This window comes from Saccopteryx leptura, chromosome 1, assembly GCF_036850995.1.
Source record: "Saccopteryx leptura isolate mSacLep1 chromosome 1, mSacLep1_pri_phased_curated, whole genome shotgun sequence".
NCBI classification, from domain to species: Eukaryota; Metazoa; Chordata; class Mammalia; order Chiroptera; family Emballonuridae; genus Saccopteryx; species Saccopteryx leptura.
The window spans coordinates 293,893,867-293,921,307 of NC_089503.1; the positions used below are offsets into that span (position 1 = coordinate 293,893,867).

General features: G+C 42.9%; 2 protein-coding genes across 3 annotated transcripts in view; both read right to left on the bottom strand.

Moving 5' to 3' along the window:
- The window catches only part of LOC136385374 (thioredoxin reductase 1, cytoplasmic), a 73,856-nt gene that overhangs the window by 39,905 nt on the left and 6,510 nt on the right, over nt 1-27,441 (bottom strand). For both annotated transcript variants that reach the window (XM_066356217.1, XM_066356207.1), the window contains exons 3-4: nt 5,281-5,403; nt 894-966 (exon numbers count right to left, since the gene is read on the bottom strand). In XM_066356217.1, the coding sequence (XP_066212314.1) occupies nt 894-966; nt 5,281-5,367 (160 nt within the window). In that variant the 5' untranslated portion in view covers nt 5,368-5,403. The remainder of the gene's footprint in view (nt 1-893; nt 967-5,280; nt 5,404-27,441) is intronic.
- Nucleotides 15,267-16,690, bottom strand: EID3 (EP300 interacting inhibitor of differentiation 3). Its single transcript, XM_066361211.1, has one exon. It carries the CDS (start codon nt 16,594-16,596, stop codon nt 15,481-15,483), a length of 1,116 nt encoding a protein of 371 aa, XP_066217308.1. The 5' UTR covers nt 16,597-16,690; the 3' UTR covers nt 15,267-15,480.

Consider the following 27,441-nt stretch of genomic DNA (forward strand, 5'->3'; position numbering starts at 1 on the left):
AAGTCCTTGCTTATCTTTTGTCTGCCTACTAGAATGCAAACTTCACAAGGGCAGGAACTTCATGTCTCCTATTCACAACTATATTCCCATGGGCCTGGTTCAAAATTAAGTGTTCAATAAATATTTGTTACAAAATAAACATACAGCCTGACCCGGCAGTGGTGCAGAGGATAGAGCGTTGAACTGAGACACAGAGGACCTAGGTTCAAAACCCCAAGGTCACTAACTTGAGCGTGGGATCATAGACATGACCCCATGGTTGCTGGCTTGAAGCCCAAGATCGCTGGCTTGAAGCCCAAGATCGCTGGCTTGAACAAGGGGTCATTTGCTCTGCTGTAGCCCCTGGTCAAGGCACATACGAAAAAGCAATCAATGAACAACTAAGGTGCTGCAGCGAAGAATTGATGCTTCTCATCTCTCTCCTTTCCTGTCGGTCTGTCCCTATCTGTCCCTCTCTCTCTGTCATCAAAAAAGAAAAAAAAAGTAAACATATAATTCATCAAGACTCAAAAGCAGCAAGGGGTTATCTATTAAGGTATGTGATGCCAGTTCTGTTGAATGCAGGATGTAGATTAAAACAGAAATCTACAGATATAAAGTAATAAATTTTCAGTTTATTAGTCTCTAAGTATATACTAGGTTACTCAAATATTTAATTTTAAATTATAACAGCTGTGGACAAGGTTTTGCATTATTTGATTCTGCCAAAGAATCTAAATTTTCAACATTTAACTGGAGTTCATTTCAACTTAGCATAAGTAAAAGAGATAAACGTTCTGAGGTGTTTTTTCTTATTTTTTAAATTTATAATTGGGTTATAGGGGCCATTTAAACCAACACCAAGGAAAAATCTGGTCCTACAAATTCACTTCTAAAATAGTTTAAAAGCTTACCCCATCTAGTTCCAAGGGGGGTTGGAGTAACAAAATCCAAGACCATCACTTTCTTGTTGTATTTGGCTGCCTCCTGGAAAATAAAATTATTAGAATGAGTTGGAAAGGTTAACGTGACAGATGAGAAATGGGGTGTTAAAAACCCATGTTATTTTTATGAGGCTATAATGCCTAAAACATAACCAGATTTATTAATGCCCAAGAATCTCATATACCAAGATCATTAGTACAATTTCAAGAAAAAAATTAAGCAATAGTTAGATAATCTGAGGGTAGCTTTAAAAATATGCAGATTACAGTTACAAAACTGTCCATCAGTGGGAAACCCTAGAAAACTCTTACATAATTCCACTCAAAGAGTAACAAATTAAACAATAATCTGAAGAACATATGACCATTTCTAAACAAATGGTAACTAGCCAGTAAAACAGATTTACTGATAATCTATAATTCTTGATTCAGCCTGTATCCTGTCATTTTTTTTTTTAATTCTGTGAGAGAAGGGAAGGGAGAAACAGACTCCAACATGCACCCCAAGCAGGATACACCTAGCAAGCCCACTAGGGAGTGATACTCTGCCCATCTGGGGCATTGCGCCATTGTTCAGCAACCAAGCTCTTAGTGCCTGAGGCAGAGGCCATGGAGCCATCCTCAGCACCCAGGCCAACTCACTGCCAACTCACTCCGAGCCATGGCTGCAGGAGGGGAAGAGAGAGAGAGAGAAGTGAGAGGCGGAGGGGTAGAGAAGCAGATGGGCACTTCTCCTGTGTGCCCTGACCAGGAACAGAACCCAGGACAGCCACACGCTAGGCTGACACTCTACCACTGAGCCAAACAGCCAGGGCCTGTCATCTTTTTAAAAGTACTTTTAACCTTTGTCTCTAGACAGAATATTGGAATTTTTCTTTTGAAATTGCTAGATTAACAAAATTTTCATGCGAGAAGCCAATAAAAAAGTTGATGATATTTGTAGATTTTCAATCTATTTTAAGGGAGTGATGACAGTCAAAAATCCTTTTTGTTAGATCCAGCTAATAACACTGTTTTGTCTTTTTCCAAATAGCTCCAGATATATGGAAAAGATTTATATAGGCGGATGGGGATCCTCAACCCCTCAGTGAGATCTTCTGAGCATGGCTTTTAAGATAACTAGAGGCAGAAAAAGCCCAATAGAGATCAGGGGAACTACCAGCTTTTAGGATACACCCTTAAAGGCTCCAACGCCCCAAAGGGGTCTCATAGGATTCCATCTGGGTCCGGCTTCAATAGTGGAAAGGAAGGTCATTGAGCTAAAGCCTGCCAGGCTTACATGCCTCTGCTGTGAGGAAACAGGGACATTGGAAGGTAGGCTTCCCCCTCGCTCCTCTAAGGGAGGGTTCAGTCTCTTCCAGCCCTGCTCCAGCCACCTATGACCTAACCTTGCCCAGAAAGCTGGGGTTTGCCACTGAAGGCTGAAGGTGCCCAGGGCCATCGGCCCCATCTACGACACTGTGGACGAGCCTAGGGTATTTCTTCCAAGAAGCAGGTAAACTGATCTCATTTGCACAAGGGCCACTTAACTATGTCTTGCCTGAATAGTCAGGTTTTTTATTCTTCCCTCGAAGATCTCTGTTGTGGGTGTTGATAGTCCTATTTTCTGCTGCTTTGCTTAATATATAGTGTTTCCTTTATCCTTCCTACCTCAATGCCCCACTCATATTTCAGGCTGGGACCTACACCTAATTTAGAGCTCTCTTTCCCCCTTTTGCCAACTTCTATTATGAATCTACCTTTGCCACCCAGCTTAGTGTATCCCAAGGTTCTCTTTACCATGCCACAATCGCAGAGCTCCAGGGAAAGGCAACCTGGTCTCATCTCTCCAGGCAGAGGAGAACAGAAGCTCCATATACATGCATGCTGCAATTGGCTTTTCCAGTTTACCTGAACCATTACCAGCAGTCATTGGGACTTGGACATGAGCTGCAAAGTATAGAATGGTGACAACAATTCCAGTGCCATGCGGACTTTTCCTGGATGTGGACTTTTCCTGGACTCCTGCTCCCTGTGACAGCTCCTAACAGACTGAACTGTGGTTGGGTTGCATTTTTCAGGGATTTGGCATGGTGATGGGGCCAACTTGGACTTGGTGAACATGTTAAGAACACTACTCTTTTATGGATTCTTGCTGTATTGGCCAAGAGTTTGCTTAAAGGCTTTTAATCACTGTAAAAAAAAATAGAAGACTGGATAAAGAAGATGGGGCACATATACACCATGGTATACTATTCAGCTAGAAGAAATGATGACATCGGATCACTTACAGCAGAATGGTGGAATCTTGATAACATTATGCGGAGTGAAATAAGTAAATCAGAAAAAAACAAGAACTGCAGGATTCCATACATTGGTGGGACATAAAAGCGAGACTAAGAGACATGGACAGGAGTGTGGTGGTTACGGGGGGTGGGGGGAGGGAAGGAGGGAGAGGGGGAGGGGTACAAAAAAAACTGGATAGAGGGTGACGGAGGACGATCTCTCTTTGGGTGATGGGTATGCAACAGAACTAAATGACAAGATAACCTGGAAATCTTTTCTTTGAATATATGTACCCTGATTTATTGATGTCACTCCATTAAAATAAAAATTTATTTATTAAAAAAAAAAAACAACTAGATAGGTGACAGAGGACAATCTGACTTTGGGTGATGGGTATGTGACATAATTGAACAACAAGATAACCTGGACATGTTGTCTTTGAATATATGTATCCTGATTTATTGATGTCACCCCCCCAAAAAAATAAAATTATTAAAAAAAAAAAAAAAATCCTTGGCCCTGGCTGGTTGGCTCAGCAGTAGAGTGTCGGCCTGGCGTGCGGGGGACCCGGGTTCGATTCCCGGCCAGGGCACATAGGAGAAGCGCCCATTTGCTTCTCCACCCCCCCCCTTCCTCTCTGTCTCTCTCTTCCCCTCCCGCAGCCAAGGCTCCATTGGAGCAAAGATGGCCCGGGTGCTGGGGATGGCTCCTTGGCCTCTGCCCCAGGCGCTAGAGTGGCTCTGGTTGCGGCAGAACGATGCCCTGGAGGGGCAGAGCATCGCCCCCTGGTGGGTGTGCCGGGTGGATCCCGGTCGGGCGCATGCGGGAGTCTATCTGACTGTCTCTCCCCGTTTCCAGCTTCAGAAAAATACAAAAAACAAACAAACAAACAAAAAAAAACAACAAAAAAAATCCTTTTTGAAGAGTATCCGTTATCTTTCTCAGAGATAAGCTTTGTGCATTGGCAACTAGACCTCCAGTTATTTGAAAGAACTGAGTCTTTGTGTCCTTCAAAACCATACCAACACCACAGTAAAATACATATGCCCAGGATTATTCCTGAGTAATTTAAAGCAAAGCACTGCATGATACCAGATACTGGCCTGCTCCTAAGTTGGGCAGCTTCATTTGAATCTACCTTTACTGATTCACCACAATCTACACCTTACAGGAGTCTAAGCACTTCATCTTTTAAAAGAAGCTCTTCAGAAAGAATGACAGTTCCAAGTCCCACTCACATATGAAAAATGTATCTCAGTTCATGGCTAGGAGCCTCACTCCTACCTCCCTTATTTGTCCATCCTCTACCCCATCACCCCCAGGTCACAGTTAGTCATTATTCTCTTAGCTCATGTAATATACACGAGACAAATCATTTTTAGGGAGTTTAAGAAGAAATTCAACTGCTCTCCACCTTTCTATTGGGAAGGAGGAGTTTTGAAAAGAAAAATCAAAGTGAAAAAAAAATTAATATTTATTAAGAATAAAGAAATACATTTGCCTGACCGGGCTGTGGCGCAGTGGATAGAGCATCGGCTGGGACACTGAGGACCCAGGTTCAAAGCCCCAAGGTTGCAAGCTTGAGCACAGGCTCATCTGGCTTGAATGCAGGGTCACTGGCTTGAGCGTGGAATCAGACATGACCCCATGGTCACTGGCTTGAGCAAGGGGTCACTGGTTTGTCTATAGTTGCCCCCCCTCGTCAAGGCATGTGAGAAAGCAAAGCAATCAATGAACAACTAAGGCATTGCAACTGAGTTGTTGATGCTTCTCATCTCTTTCCCTGTCTGTCTGTCCCTCCACCTCTGACTTAAAAAAAAAAAAAAAAGCAATAAATTTATTTAATTTCAAACCATTTCCATACAATGCTCTTATCTTTGAAAAATCAACCAAACTTAAAATGAATAAAAATGCATCCCAAAGTACTTTCGTGTATAGAACATACACCTCAACATGGAAAAATGATTTATAAAGTGGTTCCCTTAACATGTCCTACCCAAGTTAATGTGCAAAGTGTCACAAGAATGTCTCAAACAAATCCCACAGAGAATCTGGAGAATGGCCGAAGCAGCTAGCACGCGAGGAGCCTTGCCTTAGCAGCCGCCAGGCCTCCGGAACCCCCTCCGATGATGATGAGGTCGTAGTCGTAGGACTCTGGACGGTCCTCAGAGCCATTCATTTTCAGCAGCTTCTGAAGTCTGCCCTCCTGATAAGCCTAAAGAAGAAAAACAAGAAAAGGGAAAATAATTTAACTTAAAAGCAGCAATATCTGAAAAGTTTTGTGAGAAAACCTTTGCTTATAAAGAAAAACAAAAGGAATTTCTAAAGGAAAAAATGTTGTTTGATTTCTGTTACATTGGAAATGCTCAACCTCCTCACATCATAGATGGCTACTTGGAATTGTCACATAATTACGGTCCCAGTGGCCCAACAAAATCAATTTAGGCCTAAATTAAGTTCAATCAGCCCTTTTATCCTAGAATTTTAAAGGTTTTAAATATTTTATATTTTAAATTGGTTTTAAAAATTTTCCTTCATGTTTCCAATAGAATCATCAATACAATTTGTCAATCACCTTTACTTTCTAGTCAAAGGTAGAAGAATGAGTGGGCTAAGGTCTCAGATGAAGATGGGGCTTGGTAAATACTAATGGAGGCCCTGACTGGTTGGCTCAGTTGTAGAGTGCTGGTCCAGCATGGGGAAGCCCCAGCTTGGATTACCGTCAGGGCACACAGGAGAAGCAACCATTTGCTTTCCTGCTTACCCATCTCTTTCTCTCTCTCTCCCCTCCTCCTGCAACCATGGCTCAATTGGCTTGAGAGTTAACCCTGGACACTGAGGATGGCTCTGTGGCCTCTGCCTCAGTGCTAAAAATAGCTCGGTTGCAGAGTAAGAGAGCAATGTCCCAGATGGGCAGAGCATCGCCCCATAGGGGGCTTGTCAGGTGGATCCCAGCCAGGGCGCATGCAGATGCCTGTCTCTCTGCCTCCCCTGCTCTCAATTAAAAAATAAAAAAAACTGATTTGTCTACATTTTTTAGGTAAGGCATAAAATCTAGAAATTTTAAACTAAATCATTAATTGATATACACCTGCATAAAAAGTTAAATGTAAAAGTCCCTGCTTTTGAAGGGCATTTTAAATAAACAAATAAGAAGTGGGGGTAAATAAATAAATACACATGACTCTATGAAACTCATTTCTTCAATCTACCTATACCTGAAGCCTCCTATAATATACTTAATATTTAGTTTCCATGTACTTGGCATGTAACAGGTTTTATACTATAACTGTTAGATTTTTAATTCTTAAAAAATCATTTCATTCCCCTAGTTTTTATACATATTACTTACCATGTCATATTCTCTTTGAATACTGTTTTGGTGATATATTTAATATCACTCTTTATTAAAAAACAAAAATCTATGCTAACATGAGATAATAATAGAAAAAATTAATAAGCATCAAAAAAAAGTTCCTTAAAAATCAAATTTAAACCTTAATACATAAATGCTCCCACACTTACCAGCCTAGACTGTACATTTTTCTCCTGCCTACCATCAGCTGTAGGGGGTGAAGGGCAGAATGCCTGGGGTGTGGAAGGGGGCACGGTGGGGGCAAGTGGAGGAGGAGGAGGAGCAGCACTGTGGCCGCCCCTTGACAGCACGGCAGGTACACATGATGGCCCAGGGACGGCAGGCAGAACACCTGGACGCCAGCAACAGTGGGGACAAGACTGCAGCACCCCAGCCGTCTGTACAAAAGGTCTAACATGAAAGGCTGGTAAACACAGCCAGTATTCCTCAACTGGCATTATGGCAGAGGGTCCTCCTTCAACACAAGGCACTGTGGGGGGAAAAACAATTTGGTAATGACAGCCATTCAGATAGAAAGATCATTGTACTCTTCAAATAACAAGCGTTACTCTCTGGTTGGTCTCAAAGAACATAAAACTGACTTGCTGGTCTGTAAGAATTAATAAATGCATTTAGATGTTCTTCTGGAAAATAATCATTTTTAATCTCAGCCTCATTTTATCTGCATGCGGAACACAATGTCTGGCTGTCTGAAAGAAAACCACCGTTCTTGTAACCACCTCCCCCCACAATGTATCTACTAGCACCAAAAGAAAAATTGCAATTGTCATGTTGAAAAGCCACATACTCCCTCCAACAATGTTTATAATCTGTTCTGGACTGAAATTCTATATCAGACCTGGGTTCTTATGGTCCATAGTTAAAGTCAAATGATCTCAATTAGTACACAGACTACAAAGAAGGCTCTGAGTGAGCCTGAATGTTTTTAATTGTGTGAAATCTGTATGACAGGCAACTGAAGCATTCAACTGACCCCAAACCATGATGTCCTTAAATTTTAACCTAACTTAAAAGCGAAATTGCTGTCATTCAGTTCCAGGTTAAGTGGTTTCCCACCTGAAATATAAATAAGGCAGAGAGGACAGCTCCCCCAGGCAGTGTAAGGAAGGAGCACACAGATGAGGAAAGGGGACAAGAGAAAAATACTCCCCCTTCTCCCTCCAATAACAACTGCTAGAAACTGGCTGCTGATATAGGAGTTCTTAAACTTTTTAGTTTGGGGATCCCTTTACAACCTTAAATTATGTAGGATCCCAAAGAGCTCTGGTTAATGGGGTTTATATATACTATTTAGCATATTAAAAGTGGAAACTAGGAATTTTTTATGTATTTTAACAAAATATTAAATATCTCATATGTTGTTAAATATAACTTATTTTAACTATTTTAATTAGCAAAAAGAGTGGCATTGTCTTACATCTTTGTAATTCTCTTTAATGTCTGTCTTAATAAAAGGCAGCTCCTGCCCTGGCCGGTTGGCTCAGAGGTAGAGCATCGGCCGGGCACGTGGAGTCCAGGTTCGATTCCCGGCCAGGGCACACAGGAGAAGCGCCCATCTGCTTCTCCACCCTTCCCCCTCTCCTTTCTCTTTATCTCTCTCTTCCCCTCCCGCAGCCAAGGCTCCATTGGAGCAAAGTTGGCCCAGGTGCTAAGGATGGCTCAATGGCCTCCACCTCAGGTGCTAGATGGCTCAGGTGGGGGCGGAGCATAGTAGCCCCCGATGGGCATGCCGGGTAGGTCCCAGTTGGGGTGCAGGAGGAAGTCTGTCTCCCCACCCTTGCTTCTCACTTTGGAAAAAAAAAAAGGCAGCTCTTATCTTTTCTGTGTTCCCTCTGTTGCAACATCACCTCACATGTACACGGCCTCTGAAAACTCCATGGTAGCCTTGCAAGAGAATCAGAGTGAAAAGGGCAAACAGCAGTTTGGTGTTATGAAGATATTTTTGACCTCAAGGATTTCGATAAGGGTCCTCAGGGGCCCAAGGAATCCAGACTACACTGAGAACCACTGCTATAGGACAGGAGTATAAATGCACAACACCTCACTACAGGTGTCTGCTGGGCTTACAAACTGGCTATTCTTCCCCCTCTTCCTTATGCTCCTCAGAAATGTCCCGCTCCCACCCCAGTAAAACACTACTCCAGACCCCCTTAAAAAGGGCAGGAGTTCAAGGATGCAAAAACAATACCGAAAGCAATTCAAGTGTACTGAATTCCTTTAAAATTAGAATAAGTAATCTTTATTCCCTCCCCTCCGAAATGTGATTTATATCATTAGACACAGGTTTATACTGGGTTTTCTTACCATTATATATGAGTCCTGATTAAAAAAAAAAACCCTGCTGTACCGCTCTCTAGGCTAGGTAATTTGGGCTAATTGCCTAGTACTAAGGAGTCTCTTTTCATTTGTAAAGGGAAGCTACCATACTCCTGTAACTCACCAAACTGCAGACTTTATACAGACAATACAAGTTAGCACAGTGGCTGGGAGGAAAAATCCTAGTAAATGACTAACTCTCCCCTACCGAAAGAAGGGACCTGCTTGGGACGAAGTGCTGTCGCCCACCTGAAATGCCCTCTTCTGATCAAATCCTGATCCAGTACACAGACAGACTGAAGGATGCTATTTTTATTCAATGTACACAATTTTGCGGGAGGGGAAGAGAGAGATAAAGAGAAAGGAGAGGAGGAGGGGTGGAGAAGCAGATGGGCGCTTCTCCTGTGTGCCCTGGCCGGGAATCGAACCTGGACTCCACGTGCCCGGCCGATGCTCTACCTCTGAGCCAACCGGCCAGGGCAGGAGCTGCCTTTTATTAAGACAGACATTAAAGAGAATTACAAAGATGTAAGACAATGCCACTCTTTTTGCTAATTAAAATAGTTAAAATAAGTTATATTTAACAACATTTGAGATATTTAATATTTTGTTAAAAGACATAACACACTACCCTTTCTAAAACATTCCTTTAGGATTTAAAGGATTCTTTTACCAACATTCTAAGATCCTGACCTAAGCTCCATTTCCTCCACTGTTCTCCTTAAAATTCCCAAACATGCTCTTTTTCCTTCCTGTAGCTCCATTCTCACAAATATTATCGTGGCTCTCAGCACAGGCTGTCCCACCCCAGCCCCGTCTCATCCTTCAAGACTTAGCTGGAAGCCTTTACCTGACAAGAGCCCAAACTGGGGCCTCATCTGAGATCCAACTCAGACCATCACACAGTCCCATCAACTCTGCAAAGACGGACATCTTGTTTTTTGTCTCTGTATCACCAGTGCCAACTTTGCATGTATGTGATGTTCAAAAATACTGTTAGAACAAAACACTAGAGTGCTAGTTGCTACTCTCCCTAAGTATACCGAGGCTGGGCTTCATTTTTCTCATTCACAAAAATAAAACTGTGGGAAAACACGAAGTACAAGGGGTACAGCAAAGTTAGGAGCTTGGGTTTAGGCCAAATCTGAACCTGACTCTGCCACTTATGTGTGATCTTGGGCCAGTTCCTCAAATTTTTCCTGCCTGTGTCGTTTGCAGGGATTCTATAACCTACGTCAGGCGCCAGCCGCTTGTTTCCTTTGACTGCTATGTTGCTGACATGCTGCAGCGTCCTCTGGGTTAGACCTCAAACCTCCTAGTGGTTTGGAGGATTATGGGCCAGGAAAGAGAACACTACATGGTCGTTTAAATGCTACACACTTTCTACAAGAGACTGACTGGGCCCTAGGCCTATGACAGAAGTTGGCCCACTACAACCTGTGGGGCAAATTTAGCAGCCCTCTCTCTATTTTTTTACAGCCCCTGGGCTAAAAACAGTTATTAACATTTTTAAATGATAAGGTGGAAAAATTAAGAAAATATTTCATGATACATAAAAATCAGATGAAATTTAAATATCAGTTTCCATCAAGTTTTATTGGAAAACAGTTATGCCCATTTGTTTCAATACTGTCTACAGCTGCTGATTTTACAACAGCAGCCAGTTGATTAGTTTCAACAAAGGCCACAAAGCTTAAAAACGCTAAATATCTGGCTTTTAGCAGAAAAAAATTTACCAACTCCTAGCCTAAGGAAATTTGACTCAATGTTGATGGGTAATGCTAGGTGCAAAGTCACAAACACCAACACTGAGGTGAGTCGCAAAGAATCGTCTTCCTGCTCTGGAAAGTGGAGATGCTTGCTACACCGTATTCCCCCAAGGGAGGTTAGCGAAGTGAATTCTCCATAGCCAATTAATATTGAGACCTTCAACTATTTAGCACTGAAAATAGCTAGAGGTAATATTTAACTCTGTATCAAGGACTCTGCCAAGCTGTAACAGACTCCATTTCAAATGCCTCCTCCCTGGGGGTCTTCCCTTACCACCCTGAGGTAGCATCTCAACCACTGTCCAAGCAGTTTTCCTTAAGGGCAATCATCATTAACAACACACTGTGGTCTCCTCTCCCTGATAAACTGAACAATGGTTCCCAACATCAAAGTCTGAATCCTTAGAACCTGTGAATATACTGGAGATGTGATTTAAGGATATGGTGATGGGGAGATTTTCAAGGATTACCCCAGTGGGCCCACCTTAATCCCACGCACCCTTATATGAGAGGGAGACTTCATTACAGGAGGTAAAAGTGAAGACAGAAGAGGCTGCATGGTCAGCTTTGAAAACAAAGGAAGAGATTGAGTCAAGGTTACAGGAGGGCTCCAAAAACTCTGGAAAAGGCAAGAAACAACTCTCCTCTCAGAGCCTCTGCAGGAGCCAGCCCTGCAGACACCTGACTTTAGCTCGGAGAAACCAATTTTGGACTTCCAAATTTCAGAACTATAATAGATAATAAAATGGCTTTAAGCCACTAAAAAGTAATCTGTTACAGCAGTAATTGGGAACTAATACAACCATTAAATATAAATTCCAGGAGAGTTGGGTCATATTCCACCCCCCTCCTTCATCAAGTGCCTAGAGCACTCAAACAATTGTTGAGTAAATTAATAAGGCGTCAATTCCAATCACTTGGTAATGGATTCTCTAGAACAGTGGTCCCCAACCTTTTTTGGGCCATGGACCAGTTTAATGTCAGAAAATATTTTCATGGACCGGCCTTTAGGGTGGGACGGATAAATGTATCCCGTGACTGAGACAAGCGTCAAGAGTGAGTCTTAGACGGATGTAACAGAGGGAATCTGGTCATTTTTAAAAAATAAAACATCGTTCAGACTTAAATATAAATAAAACAGAAATAATGTAAGTTATTTATTCTTTCTCTGCGGACTGGTACCAAATGGCCCATGGACCTGTACTGGTCCGCAGCCCGGGGGGGTTAGGGACCACTGTTCTAGAACAAAGGAAGTCATGTCTAAAAGGAAAGTGAATGAACCATGACAGAGATGTCACCATGAAAGGAGGTGGCAGCACAGACTTTCTAACCCTGATCTAGAGTGAGGCCGTAACATGTGTGTTTACGAATGAGCCAGCTCCTATGCTAGGTGTTTTACATAAATATATAATCCCATTTAATCCTCACAATAGTCTTTAAAGCAGAAGTCTTTTGCATTTCAGAAATGACAACATAGAAGTCCTATGAGAATATGAATCTCGCCCCTGAGTCAAGAATGGAAATAGGTCTGTATGATTACAAATGTCTTGCTTTTCTCACTATACTGTGTCCAGTTATTCATATTTCAAAGAACTTGTCACACACATTTTCTAATTTTATCCTTTCTGTGAACTTGAGACATATCATGCTAAGAAAATAATTGTCGCCCTGGCTGGTTGGCTCAGTGGTAGAGCATCGGCCTGGCGTGCAGGAGTCCCGGGTTCGATTCCCGGCCAGGGCACACAAGAGAAGCGCCCATCTACTTCTCCACCCCTCCCCCTCTCCTTCCTCTCTGTCTCTCTCTTCCTCTCCCGCAGCCAAGGCTCCATTGGAGCAAAGTTTGCCTGGGCGCTGAGGATGGCTCTGTGGCCTCTGCCTCAGGCGCTAGAATGGCTCTGGTTGCAACAGAGCATCGCCCCCTGGTGGGCATGCCGGGTGGATCCTGGTTGGGCGCATGCGGGAGTCTGTCTGACTGCCTCCCCATTTCCAACTTAAGAAAAATACAACAACAACAAAAACAAAAAAAAAGAAAAGAAAATAATTGTCCAAGTTTCACAAGTAATTTCTATTTCTGCTAAAAAAAATCTTCACTATTAGTAAAAGACCTTCCCCCACACATGTAAGTTCTCTCCTCTCAATCTTGACATCATTTAGCCAGTCTTTGGATTTTTCCATACCCATACCACACTAGACTTAGTGGGAAATTTTACTGCTGCCATGCAAATTATGTATCCACTTGCCAAATAATGTTTAATGGCAAAAACCCACCAGTACCAGCCCAGGCTGGTGGGCTCAGTGATAGAGCACTGGCCCTGAACGTAGAAGTCCTGGGTTCAATTCCAGATCAGGGCACACAGGAGAAGTGATCATCGGCTTCTCTACCCCTCCCCCTTTCTTCTCTCTCTCTCTTCCACTCCTGAAGCCATGACTCGAATGGTCTGAGCAAGTTGACCCTGGGCACGAGGATGGCTCCATGGCCTCACCTCAGGCACTAAAATTGCTCAGTTGCCAAGCAACCAAGAAGCGGTCCCAGAGGGGCAGAGCATCCTCAGGTAGGGAGCTTGCCTGGTGAAGCCCGGTTGGTAGGGGCACATGCAGGAATCTGTCTCTCTGCCTCCTGCGTCTCACTTAAAAAAATAATTACACCCAGTACAAATGATTAAATTCCTATAGGGTCAAGAAAAGAAACTTACGTGCATGCTCACTACATCTTCAGAAACTGTTTCCCAAAAACACAAAATTTCAGCAATAACCTCCAAATATGGCTGTAATTTATCTTTTTAAAACTGAAATTGGCCCTGGCCGGTTGGCTCAGCGGTAGAGCGTCGGCCCGGCGTGCAGGAGTCCCAGGTTCGATTCCCTGCCAGGGCACACAGGAGAAGCGCCCATCTGCTTCTCCACTCCTCCCCCCTCTCCTTCCTCTCTCTCTCTCTCTCTTCCCCTCCCACAGCGAGGCTCCATTGGAGCAAAGATGGCCCGGGCGCTGGGGATGGCTCTGTGGCCTCTGCCTCAGGCGCTAGAGTGGCTCTGGTCGCAACAGAGCGATGCCCCAGAAGGGCAAAGCATCGCCCCCTGGTGGGCATGCCGGGTGGATCCCAGTCAGGCGCCTGCGGGAATCTGTCTGACTGCCTCCCCGTTTCCAGCTTCGGAAAAATGAAAAAAAAAAACAAAAAACTGAAATAAAAATGGGGGAGGAGCCTGACCTATGGTGGCTCAGTGGATGGGGCGTCGACCTGGAGATGCTGAGGTCATCGGTTCGAGACCCTAGGCTTACCTGGTCAAGGCACATATGGGAGTTGATGTTTCCAGCTCCTCCCCCTTCTCTCTGTCTCTCTCTCCTCTCTCTCCCTCTCTGTCTCTCTCTCTCCCTCTCTCCTCTCTAAAAATAAATACATAAATTAAAAAGAAGTTTTTTTAAATGGGGGAGGAGGCATTTATGGCCTTATCAATAAATTATTTAATTATTTCAATTTAAACAGGGGCAGTTTCCAAACATTTAAAGCCCTATTAAGAAATACAAAATAGGAGAGGGAACAAATATCCAAGGCTGTTACATAATGAAACATCACTGATTTCTGAAGGGCACTCTGTGTACTAGCAGAAATTACAAAGAGAAACCAAGGGCCAGAGAAACTAACCAAGCAGATAAAAACTAGAACTGGACATTGAACGAATTTGTTTAAAATAATCTAACAAAAACATCTTCTACCTCTGAGGATACTAATAGACAAAGTAATTCAATTTTTGCTCAATTTAACATTCAACTGGAATAGTTTTCAAAAAAATTTTATGGTTCTCTGGTGCCATAACTTCTCATAATTTTGTATGTTTGGCCTCCCCTGCCTAGTAGATGTTTCCATCTATGACCAGTGCCTACTCACCTTTCAGCACTTAGTTGATGCCTCCACCTACTACTGATACTCCATTTCTTTTTCATCTAATCACAGAATTATTATTTAGAATACTGACACCTATTAATCTTACTGAGTCCTCCTAGCAATGAAGCAAGGCATTTTTACAGTGTTAACATTGCATATTCGCCTGACCAGGCAGTGGCACAGTAGATAGAGCGTCAGACTGGGAAGCGGAAGGACCCAGGTTCGAGACCCCAAGGTCGCCAGCTTGAGCGCGGGCTCATCTGGTTTGAGCAAAAAGCTCACTAGCTTGGACCCAAGGTCGCTGGCTCCAGCAAGGAGTTACTCGGTCTGCTGAAGGCCCCCGGTCAAGGCACATATGAGAAAGCAATCAATGAACAACTAAGGTGTTGCAAGAAAAACTGATGATTGATGCTTCTCATCTCTCTCCATTCATGTCTGTCTGTCCCTATCTATCCCTCTCTCTGATTCTCTCTCTGTCCCTGCAAAAACTCCCCCACACACAAAAAAACATTGCATATTCACTGTCTACAGATAGTCTTTAACCATTTTTTCACCCATTCTTTCTCCATGGGTTAGGAGTCCCATGTGGGATTCCCTTGGTCCCTGTAACAGAGGAATGCAGAATCAGAGCATCATACCTTATTGTTTGTTTTGCATATTATAAATGCCTTTTAACATGAAATTTGGAACTGATTTTTATTAATAAAGTTTTAAAAGACATTCAAAAAAATTTCCATTAACAAGCCAGTGAAATTTTTTAATAAAAGATCATAACAACCTTTACAAACTACCAAGAAAAATACGTTGCACAGTAAAACAATTTCTGATGCTCTTGAAAATACTTTCTCACTTTTCAATAATACAAGTGCTTCTGATTATATTTTACACTCTATTTTGAGATACATTAGAAAAGCCACAAAGTATACCCTATAATAAGAACAAAAAAAAAATATTTAGGAGTTTGAGATCATAGGCTCTGAAATTTCAAAAGTCGCCACAATATTTTTCCAGTCCTGTAAACTCAAAGATATAACTCCTTGTTTCCTGCCAAGGAAACTGGGATCATTTTCTTCATCATCTTGGTCAGTATTAATTGGTTCTAATATTGGCAGCCTGTCTTGGTCAAAACTTATTCTTGCAAAACCATCTCTTATAATGAAAGAAACATAGAAAATATTCTCCACAGTACGAGAAAAAGAATTTGGATCAATCACAAACTCAAAATAGGACACAGGAGTATCAGGATACTTTTGAAAGTACGTTTGCAACAATCCCAAGATTCTTTCTACTTCCTTTTCTGTCCCTTCTTGATTATTACCCAGGTCCAGCTTCCTCAGCTTTGTAGGCATATCCCTATTTTCTCTCATTTTAAGAGCTTTTTTATGGTGTTCAGGTCGGCGCTTTGACGCAGAAGACTCTGATTTGAATGAACCAAAAATAAAATGGAAGGTTTCAGCTTGCAATATCCAGGATGTTGCTTCCTTCTGTACTGCCTCCCAGAAGGAAAGAGCTGTATTATCATCACAACCACTCAACTCACCACGTTCAGCATCTTCCATCCAGTTTAGACCCACAAAAATAAACAGAAAGTCACAAAATGCAACTGGGTTAAACAAGCTCATATCAGAGTTTAGCTGCTTTGCTTTTTCTTTACCCAAATCAGAAGCCAAAACAAGAAACTGGGCATCAAGAGCGGCTTCTCTTGTTCGGCTCACTGCATCAAACAGGACATTGGCTTCCTCTAGAGCCTCGGTTAACGAGTCACTGGCCGTGTTCACAATGTCTTCCCGGTTCTGCTGGACGTTATAGATGAGCTGGCGGTACTGCCTGCGGATATCCCGGCACTTCTCCTCGTCAGCCTCCAGCCCTAGCAGATTCAGGTCTATGGGGGCCCCCCCACAGTCCAGGTCGTCGGAGCAGTCGTCATCCCCCACCTCCACTTCTACCTTCATGGGTTCTTCCTGCCCCTCTGCCAGTTTCACAGAGCACGCAGTACCGGTGAGGGGACGTGCCACCAGTTCCTCTCCTTTCTCTTCGCCTTCCCGCGGGTAATCTTTTTCATCAGTCATGTCGGTGACCAGTGGAGCTCAGGTAGCGCTCTGCTAACGCCCTTCGCAGTGTTTCCGAAAACAGCGGATATTGAAGGGGGCAGTCGGAGCGTAGCACGAGGGCCGCCCATGCGCACTGACAGCACAGCAAAGACCCCGCCCCCAGCTCGCCCCGCCTCCCGGCAGCCTTCTGCGCAGAGCACAGACGCAGTTGCGCCTTAGTAAAGAAGCTCCGGGGGCGCTCAGAATGCATGCAACAATGGGTCCCAACAACAAGCTGAAACAACATCCGTTTAAGCAATAGGTATTGTTTTACAGTTTATTGAGTGTCCTCTAGCTTTCTGAGAAACACGAGATCAATGACAAAACTGTGGCTGCGCGCTTTAAAACATTTTCTCTTACATATTGAGGTCGACCTTCGTTTTTGACTCTATGACTAAAAGGGTCTTTTTTATTTTTACTTCTGTTTTTTGAGAACTAAATCCCACTAGGTTATAAACTGCCAGTAAGGTCAAGGTGCATGACACGGAGAACCTCTATTACAAAAAGGCAGAACTCTTTAAGGGTTAGAGTTTACAAGGTGGTTGGTTGGAACTAAATTCTTCATTATACAAATGGAAATTGCGTCCATTACCTTCACAGGCCCTCCAAAGCCCAACTTCCTCCAACCTACCCAAGGCAGGGGGTGGCTCACCGTGTGTGCGAATATCAGTGCTAGAGCAAACTCGGGGATGGTGTGGGAGGAAGGAAGGGCGTACTTCTCAAGCCACCTTTGGTTCTCCATCACCCAAGCGTGGGAGACTGAAGTGGGTACAAGCTCTGCTTAAAGAGCTGCTTATTTAGAAGCTTGCTAAGGGCCACAGACAGAATGTATAGTAAAGCTGAACCCTAAAATGTGAGCAAAGCTATGAAGATTTGAAACGCAGTATGTTTTAAGGATATGAAAGCAAATGCTGTAAGTTGAGTGCCTAATCTAAATTGGAAAACTCACTCACTAGTTCACTAGGAATTCTCGTACAGTTGGAGAAAAGGCTCAGCTCTGCTCAGAAATAACACAAGCAGCAAAGTATACATAACACCAGAAAGGAACAATTCTGTTTCTGAAGAGAACACGCAACCACAAGATCAAAACCTTTTTAAACACTGCCAAGAGGCCCTGGCCAGTTGGCTCAGCGGTAGAGCGTCAGCCTGGCGTGCGGGGGACACGGGTTCGATTCCCGGCCGGGGCACATAGGAGAAGCGCCCATTTGCTTCTCCACCCCTGAGAAGAGCAGAGTCTGTCTCTCTGTCACTCTCTTCCCCTCCAGCAGCCAAGGCTCCATTGGAGCAAAGATGGCCCGGGCGCTGGGGATGGCTCCTTGGCCTCTGCCCCAGGCGCTAGTGTGGCTCTGTTCGTGGCAGAGCGACGCCCCGGAGGGGCAGAGTGCCGCCCCTGGTGGGCGAGCCGGGTGGATCCCGGTCGGGCGCATGCGGGAGTCTGTCTGTCTCTCCCCGTTTCCAGCTTCAGAAAAAAAAAAAAAAAAAAAAAGGGGCAACTCTGCCAAGAGTTGCCCCTTTTAAAGGAGAGCGCCCAGTGGAGGGTAAGGAGTGGGGGAGAGGGAAAGGAGGCAGAAAGAGAACTTACCACACTCACTTGTGAACTCTGGTTTCAAGGCACCAAGAAGCAAAGTAGCTAAAGCTACCTTCCTTCCTCTGCATCTAGACTGGTTCATTTTTCCTTGACATCAGCAGAAAAATTCTTGCAAATACATGAACAGCAAAAGCTGCTTTTAAGTTATTCCAAAATAAGGCCCTGGCCTGTTGGCTCAGTGGTAGAGCGTCGGCCTGGTGTGCAGAAGTCCCGGGTTCGATTCCCGGCCAGGGCACACAGGAGAAGCGCCCATCTGCTTCTCCACCCCTCCCCCTCTCCTTCCTCTCTTGTCTCTCTCTTCCCCTCCCGCAGCGAGGCTCCATTGGAGCAAAGATGGCCCTGGCGCTGGGGATGGCTCCTTGGCCTCTGCCCCAGGCGCTAGAGTGGCTCTGGTCGCGACAGAGCGACGCCCCGGAGGGGCAGAGCATCGCCCCCTGGTGGGCAGAGCGTTGCCCCCTGGTGGGCGTGCCAGGTGGATCCTAGTCGGGCGCATGCGGGAGTCTGTCTCTCCCCGTTTCCAGCTTCAGAAAAATACAAAAAAAAAAAAAAAAGTTATTCCAAAATATTTATATACTGTCAATCCACTATTATTTCTTTAAGAAGGAAAAATTCAGAAAACATGCATTTTTCAAAAACACCATGGGCTGTGGTTACTGTGCGTATATATATATATATATATATTTTTTTTTTTCCTGCCCTATTAGACTGTTAGCTTCTCTGAAGCAAGAATATGGTATTAATTAAATCTTCCAAGCGAAGTTGCTTTCACCTGAATGCATTTAAGTATGTACATTTGAATGTATAAATGAATGTAGATTAAAAACTATATTCCAAGACCTACTGCAAATTAACTGGCAGCAAAAGATTTACTTTCAAAGATTAGTTTAAGAGGTGGATTCTGCACATTAAAAAATAAAAGTTGACTGCCTGACCAGGCGGTGGTACAGTGGATAGAGCATCAGCCTGGAACGCAGAGGACCCAGGTTCAAAACCTTGAGGTTGCCGGCTTGAGCACAGGCTCACCAGCTTGAGCATGAGGTAGCTGGCTTTAGCCCAAAGGTCACACTGGCTTGAGCCCAAAGGTCGCTAGCTTGAGCAAGGGGTCACTGGCTCAGCTGTAGCATGCCCCCACACCACCTCAAGGCACATATGAGAAAGCAAGCAATGAACTAAGGTGACACAGGAAGTGATGCTTCTCATCTTTCTCCCTTCCTGTCTTTCCCTATCTGTCCCTCTCACTGTCTCTCTAGAGCTAAAATGAATAAATAAAAATAACAAAAGTTGATTGCTTTTCAGAAAGTCAGCCTTATCTTATCTCTGAAATAAAGAAAATTGGGAACCAGGATCAACAAAGGGCCATATTTTGCCCCCAACTCTGGCCAATTACAAAGTACTATTTAAACCTGTTTTTTTTTTAATGCTTATTTTATTGATCTTAAAGAGAAGAGGGGGAAGGGGGAGAGGGGGAGAGAGAGAGAGAAATGGTAACATAGATCTATTCTTCTATGTGCCCTGAACAGGGATCAAACCAGTAACCTCTGCACTTTGGGATGATGCCAACCGAGCTATCCAGCCAGGGCTAAACCTGTTTTTTGTTGTTGTTGTTGTTGTTGTTTTTTTATAAACATTGACCTTTTTTTTAGATTTTATTTTTTTTTATTCATTTTAGAAAGGAGAGAGAGAGAGAGAGAAGAGAGAGAGAAGGGGGGAGGAGCAGGAAGCATCAACTCCCATATGTGCCTTGACCAGGCAAGCCCAGGGTTTTGAACCAGCGACCTCAGCATTTCCAGGTTGACACTTTATCCACTGCGCCACCACAGGTCAGGCCCTAAACCTGTTTTAAATCTTAGATGAAAGCACATAGCTAATTCCAAGTCCCAAATCCAAAAATGTTTGCTTTTATAGTAGTTGACCATATTTTTTGGAGCTTATGATATCCACTTCAAATTCAGTAAAAGTAACTTATAAAAGAACTCCAAAATATAAGCCAATCTTCCCATCCTAAAGTACCTATTTTCTCCTGGCACAGAGAAGGGAAAACAAGCTGATACTAATTTGCTCTACAAAGCCTTTCATCTAAGAATTTCAAAATTCTTTAGAAAAGTAAATTAATTCTCTTAACCTACTTATAAAGTATAACTAATACTCTTTATAGGGATTTCTCAGGAGATAACAGCCCACACAATTTGTTTGAAGCAAAAGAACACATCAAGACAAGCATCATAGTATTAAGTTGTGATTTCCAATGCTGAATTCATTCTATGCTAAATCTGTGTCCTTAAAAACCTCTGTAATATGTAACTTAAATCATCCTCAAAACATTCATACTAGCATTATATTCTGCCTTCTTAAATCTGCCTTTAGAGTACAAGGTTCAGATATAATATCTATACTTGTAAATCCTTAAATCACTAAACAGTGGCTTTCTAACCTAAAGTCAAATTACTGGTAATAATTATTATATATGCCACTTAAAAAGAAGTAACAGCAATACACAATTTCAGTTATACTTCTCTATGACTGGTAACAGAAAGCAAAAGTACATTACTTCAGCCTGACCAGGCAGTGGTGCAGTGAGTAGATAGAGCAGTGGTTCTCAAAGTGTGCTCCAGGGCGCACTGGTGCGCCCTAGAAGATTTCCAGGTGCGCCTATGGTATTCTAGAAAAATATGTGCCTGTTGGGGACCAAAAAACCAACAGGGTTTTGGAGTTTAGATGTTTGGGGGACAGAAGTGTAGGGAATTGGCTATAAATTGAATCTGCCCAACCCCCACCTCACTTGCCTGATTAGGTTGCAAAGGCTATTAAGCTGTGGTGCTGGATTGCTACCCCCCCCCCACCCCCCCCACCCCCCCACCCCCCGCCCCATGTTCCCTGGAAAGACTGGAGGCAAGTTTCTTCTATACTTTGGTGTCAAGATAAGATGATATGTATGGTGGGGTTTTTGGATAGATGATTAAACATAAGGAATTGTCTCTTGAAGCCTTTTGGATTTCTATAAAAGAATATGTGGCAATATCTAAAAAAGCTTTGAACATTTTACTACAATTTTCAACATCTTATTTATGTGAATTAGGATTTTCTACCCTCAACACAAGAATAAAAAGAGGGCCCTGGCCGGTTGGCTCAGTGGTAGAGCGTCGGCCTGGCGTGCAGGAGTCCCGGGTTCAATTCCCGGCCAGGGCACACAGGAGAAGCACCCATCTGCTTCTCCACCCCTCCCCCTCTCCTTCCTCTCTGTCTCTCTCTTCCCCTCCCGCAGCCGAGGCTCCATTGGAGCAAAGTTTGCCCGGGCGCTGGGGATGGTTCTGTGGTCTCTGCCTCAGGCGCTAGAATGGCTCTGATTGCGACAGAGCGACGCTCCAGATGGGCAGAGCATTGCCCCCTGGTGGGCATGCCAGGTGGATCCCGGTTGGGCGCATGCGGGAGTCTGTCTGACTGCCTCCCCGTTTCCAACTTAAGCAAAATACAAAAAAATTTAAAAAAAAAAAAGAGTAAAAAGAGGAATTCTTCAATGTATTGATGAGGAAATGAGAGTTTGGCCTTTCAAATATATGCCCAAACATTGAAGAATTTGCTATGACACATCAGGATCATGTTTCTCATAAACACAAGAAGACCACATTCGCACCAGAACCTGCTGAATTTACTAAATCTTACTAAGAATGTATCTATATATATAAAAAGATAACTTTTTAAAAAATTTTTAACCCATTTTTTACACATTCTAAAAAGCGTAACAAAAAAATGTAACAAAATTTTTTAATGTCAGAATAAATTTCATTTTGTCGTATTTATTTTGTTTAATTACCATAAAAGCACTCTTGGACTTTATATTTTTTCTTTAATATTTGACTTAATTATAATAATATATTTCTCAGAAATTTGTATATAGTGCACCTACAATTATCTATAGGATTTTAAATGCACCCCAACTTCAAAAAGATTGAGAACCACTGGGATAGAGCATCTAACTGTGATGCGGAGGACCCATATTCAAAACTTGGAGGTCGCTGGCTTGGGCCCAAAGGTCACCTGCTTGAGCGCAGGGTCACTCACTCTGCTGTAGCCCCTCCATCCCCACCCTCGTCAAGTCACATATGAGAAAGCAATCAATGAAAAACTAAGGTGCCACAACGAAGAATTGATACTTCTCATCTCCCTTCCTGTCTATCCCTATCTGTCCCTCTCTTTATCACACACACACAAAAAAAGGAAAGAAAGAAAGAAATAGAGGAGGGGAGGGGAAGGGAGGGGAAAGACAGAGAGAGAGAGAGAGAGAAAGAGAGAGAAAGAGAGAGAAAGAGAGAGAGAGAGAAAGAAAGAGAGAGAGAGAAAGAGAGAGAGAGAAAGAAAGAAAGAGAGAGAGAGAGAGAGAGAGAGAGAGAGAGAGAGAAAGAAAGTTAGTTGAGACATAAGCCTGACCTGTGGTGGATAAAGCGTCAACCTGGAACACTGAGGTCGCTGGTTCGAAACCCTGGGCTTGCCAGGTCAAGGCACATATGGGAGTTGATGCTTCCTGCTCCTCCCCCCTTCTCTCACTCTCTCTCTCTCTCCTCCCTAAAATGAATAAAGTCTTAAAAAAAATTTTTTTTTAATTGAGACATGAGTGTTTCAGCTTATGCTGTTAGCATCATACTTATGGACTCTGCGGGTGAACTACATAGTTTGGTTGCGTGCGGTGAAGAACATGCAGTAAGGCAGAAGATGAGCAAGTGTTCGAGTCCCCCAGTACGATTACCTACACCATCTTGGATTGTTAAAAGCGCAAGTATTCCGTTTATGTTAGGGTAAGGTGTGTTTTGACTTACACCAAAATTCGGATTACATCACTATTGTAGGAACGGAAGTGTGTCGTATCCTGAGGATCCCCTGTATTTGCTTTATTTGGTTTTTTAGTATTAAAGGTAAACTTTGCTATGATCAAGGCAGATATCTATGTTTTTTATGAGTTTTTGAAAAGACCAGAACAGTGGAATGAAGCTACTATTGTTACATTAAGCGGGTTAATTTTTGACCTCCAGTTTCCTCATTTGAAAGATAGGATTGATTACTACTACTTACATCATACACTGCTCACAAAAATTAGGGGACCAGGAAACAGGCAGATACTTCGGTACTTTCAGCCTTTTGTATAGTGCATTTTCACCAATGAAATAAAAGTTGGTTTTGCATCTTATTTGCATAATTGAACAACATTCTTTAACTTGTCATTTGCTTTTCTGATGTTCTTGTTTAATTAAAAGAAAATCAAATGCTTCTTTTCATCACTTCATATTCATTTTGAAATATCCCCTAATTTCTGTGAGCAGTATAGTTACTGTATGTACTGAATGAGAATTACATGATAGATCTGAAAATATTTTCAGCTGTTGAATAGGTACTTAATAAATCTTAAACTATTCCAACAATAGAAAATGTTTAATAAACATTAGACACCAAATAGAAAAAAATAAATACAAACCACTCTTTGATGTTGTTTTAGGAACAGAAAAATATTTAAAGATCAAATCTGTAAGGGTGAATACAGGCATAAATCCCACTATAACAAATACCAGTAAAAAGAAATGTGTCATAATAAAATTTTAAAACCTAAGGCTTCAACTAATGTAAGTGTGTATAGTACGTTAAAAGGTAAATATATCTACTAGATATTCTTTGAAGCAGGTCTACAAAGAGTCTGAGACTATATGCAAAATTATTTACATGTATTTTTCTCAAAAACGGCTCCTTGGATTTCAGCAGATTCTTTCAAAAACCAAGTATCCAAAAGAGGTTTTGAATAACTATTCTATTTAAATAATATGACTTTATTGTTAGTGAGATAAAAGATAAAATGGCAGACAAGTCCCACAAAATAACTCGGGAGCTATTATTCACTGACATATTTCAGAGTATATAAAACCTCTACCCTAGAGCATTTGAGATCTTGCTCTCCACATGGCATCAGTTTGGCTTAAGTAAACTCTTACAAAAATTCTCAAAAAAAAAAAAATCCTCTAACCTTACTCTGTGGTCAAGTCACGCACTTCACTGACACTTCAGAAAACCCAGTGCAGCTGACTTGCCAAGCCTCAAGAACTAACATAAACATGGGTGTGACATGAGGAGAATAGAACCTTTCAGATTGTAAGAACAATTATCAACTCTCTTGGGACACCTCAGAAGTCAGCAATGGCCAGGGACATCGTTTTGACACACCGGGGTAGAAAAGCACTGGGTATGTGGCTTTCAAAGGAGGCAGCCTAGAAGGAACTCTGCTCTGTAGGCCTGAGTTCAAATCAAAACTAGTACTTTTTAGTTTCCACTTATTTTCTTTAGAGTTTGAGTTTCCTCATTTGTAAAACAAAGTCTAATGGTCTTCTCTGCCATAGAGTGGTTGTGACTCTCGGAAAAAAAGAACATATACCAGTGGTTCTCAACCTTTCTAATGCCATGACCCCGCAATACAGTTCCTCATGTTGCAGTGACCCCAAACCAAAAAATAATTTTGGTGGTTACTTCATAACTGTAATTTTGCTACAGTTATGATTCGGAATGTAAATACCTGATATGCATTATGTATTTTCCGATGGCTTTAGGCGACCCCGCTGGGGTCGCGACCCACAGGTTGAGAACCGCTGACATATACAAACATGTTAAAAATATATTTTAAGGTATATACATTACCCTATAGATGTGTGTTAGAGATAACAGAGTGCCTATAGCTCAGGTGCTCAATAAACAGCTAAATAGACATACTGTGACTTTCTTCTCTCCTGACCTGGACACACTTGTATAGACTCTGCTATTATACAACTTCTTAAAATTCTGAACTCTAGCCCTGACTGGTTGGTTGTCTCAACTCAGCAGTAAAGCCTGGGCCTGGCATTTTGAAGTCCTGGGTTCAATTACCAGCAGGGCACACAGGAGAAGCAACCATCTGCTTCTCCACCTGTATCACCACCTCCCTCACTCTTCCCTCAAGTGTGGCTCAAATGGTTCAGGGCGCTAAGGATGGCTCCATGGCCTAGGCCTCAGGGACTAAAATAGCTCAGTTGCTGAGCAACGGAGCTGCGACCCAGCCTGGCTGAGCATCGCCTGGCAGGGGGCTTACCAGGTGGATCCCCGTCAGGGCGCATGTGGGAGTCTCTCTCTGCCTACCTGCCTCTCATTTAATAAAAAAAATTTTTTATCTTATTTTTATTAATTTTAATGCAGTAACATTGATAAATCAGGGTACATATGTTCCGAGAAAACATCTCCAGATTATTTTGACCTTTGATTATGCTGCATACCCTTCACCCAAAGTCAAATTTTTTTTAAAAAAAAATTAGATTCTGAACTGCTTTATATGCTTCCTACACTCTTTCCTAAACATCTTAGAGCTTGGTCTCTGATAAAGACATTCTACCTTCACAAAGTCAGACACCTCATAGCCAAATGCCTCACGTAAGTGAAGTCTCCTGGAGCCCTAGCACCATCCATCTGTTCAATAAATATTAACTGAATGCATAGTGGCTGTTAAAATACAGAGAAGATATAAAAATAAATCATTTTCATTCTAAAGGAAGCTACAATTTAGCAGGCACAGAGGAATGCAGTTCCACTTGGCAAGCATCTAATGAATGAATTCCAATTTGCCAGAGCTATGCTAGGAATACCAACATGCGGATGGGTTCAGCCCTGAATCACGAGCACGCCATCACACCAGGGAGATCAGGCATGTATCCCAATAGCAAACACAAAACCAAGTGCCATAAGTATGAGTACAGTACACCAGAGTGAACTTACAGATAGACCTGGGTTCCATTCCTGGCTCTGCCACTTAACTAGCTGTGTAATCTGGGTGTGCTTTTTCTCATACATAAAACTGGATGATAACCCATCTCCTTCATAGGACTATTGTGAGGATTTAATCAACTAGGTATTATAGCAGTTAGAGTCTAATGCATAGTTGACATTCAATAAATGGTAGCTACTATCATTAATAGGCACATCTTAAATATGGTATTTGCTGAGCTCTATCTAATGCAGACCTGGGACCATAGGCACAAAGAATAAGTTAGCTCTCTACTTTTGATATGGAAGGCAAAAAAGAAAAGTCCTTGGTGGGCTTTCACTTTTTCCACAGACAAGGATTTGTGGGAGGGCTGTAGGAGTACAGGGTAGAAATGGGCAAATCTGGCCTTGTACTCAAAACAGGTAGTTGGAAAAGTGCGTCTAAGCAGGAAGTCAGGAACTAATTAACAGAATGAAAAAGGGAAATTTGGGGCCCTAGAGCTGTAACAGTATTCCCAGGAGCTTCGTGTAGGTGAGGAAGCAGAGCAGAAGATAACCAGAAATGTAGGTGGGGCCCAGATCCCTCAAGGACACAAAATACCAAACTAAGGCATGTGCACGTCATCATGGATGCTTGACCTAGGGACAGCAAAGAAGCAATCAGAAAGATGACTGACAGTAGATGAACTGGAAATTTCGGGAGGAAGGTGCCCGACCAGGTGGTGGCACAGTGGACAGAGCGTCGTCAGCCTGGGATGCTAAGGACCCAGGTTCAAAACCCCGAGGTCACCAGTTTCAGCGCGGGCTCATCTGGCCTGAGCGCAGACTCACCAGCTTGAGCGTGGGGCCATAGACATGACCCCATGGTCACTGGCTTGAGCAAGGGGTCACCAGCTCGGCTGGAGCCCCCCAATCTAGGCACATATGAGTAAGCAATCAATGAACTAAAGTGCCATAACGAAGAACTGATGCTTCTCATCTCTCTCTCTCTCTTCCTGTCCTGTCTGTCCCCCCACTCTCACGCGCTTAAATAAAAAAGAAAAAGGGAGGGAGGGAGGCGAAGTGGAAGGTAAGTAAAAGAATGAGGAAATGGTTTGAGCAAGAGGAAATGAGTCCCTGAAATAGCCTGGGCAAAGTCAATAGACGGTAAGCACATGCATAGGAAGCAGGCAGGCTCTGGTAAGTGAACCGATAGGAAAGGTGAGAGGAAATGTGAACCCTGGCCCACCAGAATAGTGACACGTACTATAAAAGAACAGCTACACAGCAAAAAAATGGTTTGTGTTGTCACTGGGTTAAAGTGGGATGAGGAGGCACAAGTCTCAACATGGATTCACAACTAGTAAAAATTATACGACATAAACAGCACCAGATAAATTTATTTGCAGTTTAAAAATCTATGCTCCTGCTTGACCAGGTGGTGATGCAGTGGATAGAGCGTCGGACTGGGATGCAGAAGACCAAGGTTTGAGACC

Excerpts from the sequence above, each read along its gene's own strand:
- EID3 (XM_066361211.1), bottom strand. The coding sequence starts at position 16,596 with ATGACTGATGAAAAAGATTACCCGCGGGAAGGCGAAGAGAAAGGAGAG.